The sequence below is a fragment of the Babylonia areolata genome, chromosome 14 (assembly GCF_041734735.1).
Source record: "Babylonia areolata isolate BAREFJ2019XMU chromosome 14, ASM4173473v1, whole genome shotgun sequence".
Classification (NCBI taxonomy): domain Eukaryota; kingdom Metazoa; phylum Mollusca; class Gastropoda; order Neogastropoda; family Buccinidae; genus Babylonia; species Babylonia areolata.
Window position 1 is genome coordinate 16,409,528 of NC_134889.1, and position 6,691 is coordinate 16,416,218.

The 6,691-nt window shown below is 51.0% G+C and overlaps 1 protein-coding gene across 1 annotated transcript; it reads right to left on the reverse strand.

The window, feature by feature from the left end:
- Positions 1–848: 848 nt before the first annotated feature.
- LOC143289625 (uncharacterized) lies at positions 849–1,472 on the reverse strand. The gene has a single exon (XM_076598669.1). It carries the CDS (start codon positions 1,470–1,472, stop codon positions 849–851), a length of 624 nt encoding a protein of 207 aa, XP_076454784.1.
- Between the last annotated feature and the right edge of the window lie 5,219 nt (positions 1,473–6,691).

A 6,691-nucleotide genomic window follows, 5' to 3' on the forward strand; every position in this document is an offset into this window, starting at 1 on the left:
GGGTTACTGATCAGTGGAAAAACGGTGCACCGTGGGCTGGCCGATCATGGTCTGTACAACCGACGTCCCGCCAGGGGACTCATCCTTACCAGACGTCACAGGGTGGCCAGACAGCAGTTTGCACGAGACTACCAGTGGAGAAACATTCTGTTTACAGATAAAAGTCGCTTTTGTTTGACAGTTGTGATGGGCGAATCCGCCTTTATCGGCAAGTGGGTGAACGGCATGCTGAAGACTGTGTGCTTGAGAGAAACCCTTGGGGTGGTCAACGTGTGGTGCTGTGAGGTGGTGGCATTGGTCTTGATGCTCGTCTGGGACCAGTGTTTTGGGTTTTTTTTTTCTCCCCCCCCCCCCCCCCCCCCCCCCCGACCGTTTGCTTCTCGTTTTTTGGGCAGGATGGTCAATACTGGTGGGCTGGCATGTCTGTGGGTGTTGTTGTCCTCGTAGTGGGAGGGTGTGGGCGTTCCAAACTTGTTTTTGTTGTGAACGTTCGTCAAAGTTCAAGATGGCTGCCGTCGATGAGTCACTGGTCAGGAACTGGCGTGAAATCGAGGCTGGGCTTCTTCTCAGAGCTGTGTGTGGTCAGATGCTGCCTGCTCAAAGGTCGAGTGTACACTGCCCAGAGTTTTTCATATGTCGAACTGACCACAACACCTGCTAGCTGCTTACAGCGCCCCTCCCTTGCTGGTGAGAGTAACCGCCCCTTGGTGCCAACCTTCCTGTGTCTGCTAACTGTGTTTCACAACACTCCCCCTATCTTTATGATGATATGTCCTTTCTTGGGGAGAGACTAGCAGACGCCTGGGCGGTCCTCATCTGTGGGTCCAGAAAGGCGCAGCTGGCTCGACTCACTGGGAGAAGAGCCGGAGGGCGTTGGTGGTAGACTCCTCTAACAGCTCCTCCAAGGCGCTTATCTGCCAGTGCCAGGTTTGTGATGGCAGAGAGTGATCCAGGCCTATTTCCCCAAAAGCTTTCACTCGGGGGGACCGAACCAACTCCCCGAGCCAATCTGGCACTATGCTCTGCCCACGTCGAGGTGGTGTTGCACAATGCTGGGGATGGAGCCCAACAGCGACTTCCATTTCAGCTGGGAAGGCCTCTAACTCCTGTGACGTGGGGTAAGTTCTGGGGTCACAGAAGGAGGCGCAAGATCCAACTAGCTGGACCTCTTTCCCAGCTGGGACAAATGTGGCATTCAGCACTGCAGTCAGGCTAGAGCCAGCCTCAAGCTGCATTTTGCCGATGGCACAGTCCAGATAGAAGTGTGCATCAAAGGCCCAGGGTCTGGCATCGTCTCTTCCCTCCAGTTGAGCCGTCGGGTCGGCATAACGTTGACGCCAATATTCCCGTTGGCTTGGGTTCAATCTGGAGGCCATGAGGAGGGCAGCTTTCCAGCGGAGGAGGGCCGATGCCGATGTCAGTGGATGTAGACTACACACCTCAGGGGTTGGATCACCCAAAAAACGCGCCATGGTAACAATTGCGGCCCACTGGCTTTCTGTGATACTATTGTCAGCATCCTTCAGCTGGTTCTGCCACCTTACGAACTGTGCTAAATTGGGGAGCGTCATCCCCCGGTTAAAAGACATCCACATTGCCACCTCAACTCCAGGACCAAAGGCAGGGTCGGGTCAAGGTGTTCTCTAAAGACACTGGGCACATGCCGCTCCATCGCATGGTTTTTGAGTCTACTAACCTCCATCTCACAGCCTGGAACCCAGCAACCGATCCCATATTCCATGGTTGCCACCGGAGATGAAGGTTGGCCTCGAGCTATCACCTGCAAACCTGACGCTGTGGCGGACACTTGGCGACCGGAAGCTTCCAGACTAGGTGTTGGTGTCTGGGATCCGTGCCGCAGTCTCTTGACACCCTCACGGCATCTTCGCCGGCGTCTTCTGCGGCTTGTTGAGGTCCCCTGTTCTGGTGGTATTACAGGGGCCTCAGGTGATAGGGTGTTCTGTGCCTGGCAACCAAATACTAACGTCGGCCGACTGTGACTGTCCGATGCATGCGCCCATGATTCCAGGTCATGAGACCCAGGGGTAGGGCGCATCAGTGCCCTTGTTTGGGGGCAGCTAGTCGCAGCCGACTCCTCACAGAGCCCAGAGGACCCTTGCCTTGTCCTCATTCCCTGCCTATGTTTAACTACCTTCATGGTATGGGGTACACGAACGTCAGAACGCTGGGCTCTGGACGCTGTGATGGAAGGTGTGAGCGGAGTTTTCGGGGACAGCGGCGGATCAGCAACCGATAGTGGGGGTACCACAGAAGGCTCGCAAATGGCTTCTGGGAGCCGGGGATCTGGCTACGCAGTCCCAGATCCCGACGGCTGTTGGGCCTCATCTCCTGAAGAGTTGGAGGACATCAAAACAATGGACTTAGGTGTTTCAACATCAAACTCCATTAAACTCTCCTAGAGATCCCCAGAACCTTATCTTTCCTCCCAAGCACCGGGTGCTAACCACGGCTGTGCATCCAGCCGAATGTCACACCGTGCTCTGTCTGGGTCATACGGCTGGGCCGGCTTCCTGTAGTGTTGCGTGGGCAGAGGGGCAATATGCTGCTTAATCCAACTTCGGGAATGAAGTTGGAGGTCATGCATAGTCTTGGCCACCCTGTCCAGCCACTTCCTAGGTTCAGCAGACCCAGACGAGCTTCGTGACGTCACCTCGCTCACCTTCTGCAAGAGTGTCTCCAGTCTCTTCTCATCCTTCCTAGAGGTGTCCAGCCAGAGATCTGACGAAGTTCTCAGCGGACTTGGAGAGGTCCCCCTTGGCTGGGGGCTGCTGGGACTTCTTGCGGGCATCTTCTATCATGTACCTGGAACAGACAGAGATATCAGCGCCTTGCATGTACACAGGACTCGCACTTGTATTTATCAATGTCAAGTGCGTCTGTTGCTGTGATGTTAACACAGGACCCATTGTACCATTCCTGGCAGTAATCACACTGGATCATACATCTGCCTTCCCAGGGTCTCCTGCACAGACAATAGGGCTGATTATTGTCATCCGTCTGTTCCGGTGGGTCATCTGCTCTCCGCTGGTGCTGTGTGATCCATGCTGGTATCTTTCTGTCTCTGCAAGGAGCCATACGATCATGGTTAGTTACAAAGACAGCATTACGCAGCTTGACCCGGTACAGGTAAGCTGATAGCTTCTTTACTATCACCATGGGTCCTTTCCATGGAGAGCAGAGTATCCTGCACTTACACTTTAGGGCTGCCGTGTCTAACAGGTAAACAAGGTCTCCTTCATGCGACAGCATGGGCTTGTTGCAGGGTTTTGACCAGCTCTGACACATACACGTCCTGGTCTTCATAGGTCTGCCCTGGCACAGGAAATATCAGCTGTCCTGACATATTGACTTCTTGGCCCAGCATCATTTTATTGGGGGTTAGGCCCGTCGATCTGTTCACCGACGCCCTCATAGCTCCTGCAATCTGCTGGAGGTGTTCATCCCATTTGTTCTGGGACTTCCCAATGAAACACCTGATGGCGTCCAAGAGTGTCCTGTTGTAGCGCTCTACCTGTCCATTGGAAGAAGGCGGATATGGTGTGGTTCGTGCCTCATGGATTTGTAGTGCGGGGCAGAGCGCTTCAAACAGTTTGCTCTCGAAGTTCCGGCCCTGGTCCGAGAACAACTGAAATGGGCAGCCAAACCTGGAAAAGAATGTGTCAATAGCGGCCTTTGCCATCACTTCTGCCTTCTGAGACGGTAGTGGAACACATTCAACCCACTTCGTGAATTGGTCGACCATCATCAGGCAGTACTCATTCCCCCTGGGTGTTTTAGGGAGTGGTCCGATGAAGTCAGTGTGTACCCTCTCCATGGGTGCGCCTGCATGGCACTCAGTCAGGGGAACTCTGCCATACCGTTTGTTCTTCTTCTTACGGCTGCAAATGTTGCATGACAAGACGTAGTTTTCAACATCTCGGGACAGATGCACCCAGAAGAATTTCTCTTTTATTTTGGCTTTGGTTCTTGCTACTCCCTGATGAGCGGCGGAAGGCAGGTCACGGTGATACTGGATCACCTTCTCTTGGAGTCCGTAGGGTACCACCAACTCCATGTCTGCTGAGTCTGTACACTTGCGGAACAGTACTTCATTCTGCAGTTGAAACATCTCCTTGTTCACCCAATAGTATTTGGCCTCAGGAAGAGTTTCCATTCATCCGGAGGTGGTTTTCCCCTCAGGTGATCCAGTTTGGGTGCCAAATCCTCATCATTCTCTTGCTCTGCCTGCAACTCTGGGTAGGTGAAGCCCCAGCAAGACGGCCCGCTTGGACATGGTGGCTGTGCTGTGTTCACCGGGCAGATCTGGATGGAAATCTGGTCACCCTGAGTGGCGATGTCAAACCTGTCACCATCGAGCTCCCGTTCCTTTGTAACCCGTGGACATTCGGTGGAGCTAAAGGGCTGGCACGACGAAACGCCTTCTGGCGGGTGACTGGTGACGGCGGCCTAACCCGAACGTCCATCATGCTCCCCCTCAGGAGTAGCGAGGGCTGGTATATATATATACATACATACATATATATATATGTGTGTGTGTGTGTCTGTATTGGAGCCTTTTCAGTTTGTCCTTGTTTTGATGCAAAATATATAATCGTCTTTTGCTGACTGTTGTAAGGGCTAAAACTAAATTGATCTCCAATTTTCGGGCCCACAGCTGTTCAGTAATAAATTTTCCTGTCCATTGCAAGTTGAAATATTTGTCGATATATCATCATTATCACCATCATTATCAATGTCAACAGTAGCAGCAGCAGCAGCACTTTCTTCTTTCTTCTTGCTTTGATCTTTATGTCTGACCCATGACCGTGAAGGCTTGGTCACATGTTCTGATTCCGAAAAAAAAGATCGATTGATTGATCGACTAGTTAATTGATTGTTGGATCAAAATAGTTATTGTGTGTGCGTCCTTACGCCTTCATATTATGTGATCCTGACTGATGAAAGCTTGATACCCATAATTTTTTTCAATTGAGTCTCAAAGTTTCACCTGTGAACCTACCAGTATTTTCTTATTGATGTTGTTTATCCCTCCTGAACAGAGCACACAGCAACACGTCACCCTGCTTGTTAACTGCTGTGAGCGTGGTGTGTTCAGGTCCTAGGTCCAGATCCCTCTCTCCTTGACCCAAATCCCAACTCATGGCAGACACTGGGGGAATCGCTATTGAAGCGGGCATTTTCGTTGGAGATGACCTCGTCGTCGAGGAAGAGGACTCAAGTGGAAATTCCTCCGACGAACCCGAGGATACTCCAAGTAATTCGAGTTTGAAACGTGTTTGTCGTTATGATGTTGTTTTTTAGGTGGCTTGATAAATATATCTAAGTTGGCTGGTTGTGTTTTCCTTGAAGGAAGCCTTAGCGATGAGGGTGAGGAAGACGGAACTGGGACAACGAAGAAAGGGATTCATGGTAGTTATGATTTTCATTGTGCCTTTCTTCACGTATTAGTTGGGTACCTAGATAGACAGCTGATAGTGTCAGCATGTGTTGGTTGGGAACCAAGATAAAGAGCTCATTGTGTCAGAATGTGCTAGTTGGGTACCTACATCGACAGCTAATTGTGTCAGCATGTATTTGTTGGGTACCTAGATAGATAGCTAATTGTAATTGTGTTAGTTGGGTACCTAGATAAATAGCTCATTGCGTCAGAATGTGTTAGATGGGTACCTAGATGAAAAGCTAATTGTGTCAGCATGTGTTAGGTGGGTACCTAGATAGACAGCTAATTCTGTCAGCATGTGTTAGTTGGGTACATAGATAAATAGCTAATTGTTTCAGCATGTTTTAGGTGGGTACCTAGATAAATAGCTAATTGTGTCAGCATGTGTTAATTGGGTCTCTCATCTCATCTATGCCTTGACCCGTGGGTGGGTCGTTGGGGCACCATGGATGACTGCCTGGTCAGCTCGCGCCACCTGCCTCGGTCCTCAGCGGCCCTTTGAGTTGTGGCAAATGGCAGGCCCGTCCACTCTTTGATGTTGTCCTCCCACCGCTTTCTCTGTCTGCCTCTCTTCCTCCTTCCTTGTACGGTACCCTGCAGGATGGTCTTGGCTAGGCCGTCTGATCGTGTGACGTGTCCATACCAGCTGAGCTTGTGTTCCTTCACTGTGGTTAGCAGGTCTTTGAATGGGCCAATGGCGTTTTGGACTCTTCTTTCACTTCCTCATTTGTGATGTGGTCTTTGTATGTAATGTTCAGGATCTTGCGGAAGCATCTCATTTCCAGGGCCTGGATTCTTCTCTGGAGTTCTGCAGTGAGGGTCCAGGATTCGCAAGCGTATAGAAATATTGAGAAGATGAGGGAGCGCATTAGTCTGATTTTGGACGAGAGGGAGATCTTTTTGTCCTTCCATATAGTCTTCAATCGACTCAGTGCGGCAGTAGTCTGCGCGATTCTGGACAGGACCTCTGGTTTCGAACCCTCGTCTGACACAATGGCACCCAAGTATTTGAAGGAGGAGACTTCTTCCAGTTTTTCACCGTTTACGTGCAAGTTGGACGTTACGCCTTGGCTGTTGTTGGTCATAACCTTGGTCTTCTCGGCACTGATCTCCATGCCGTAGGCTGATGATGTCTTGTCAAGTTTGTGCACGAGTTCTTCGAGTTCTTTCTCTTCTCCTGCCAGGCCATCAATGTCATCGGCAAAGCGCAGGTTGGTGATGACTCTGCCT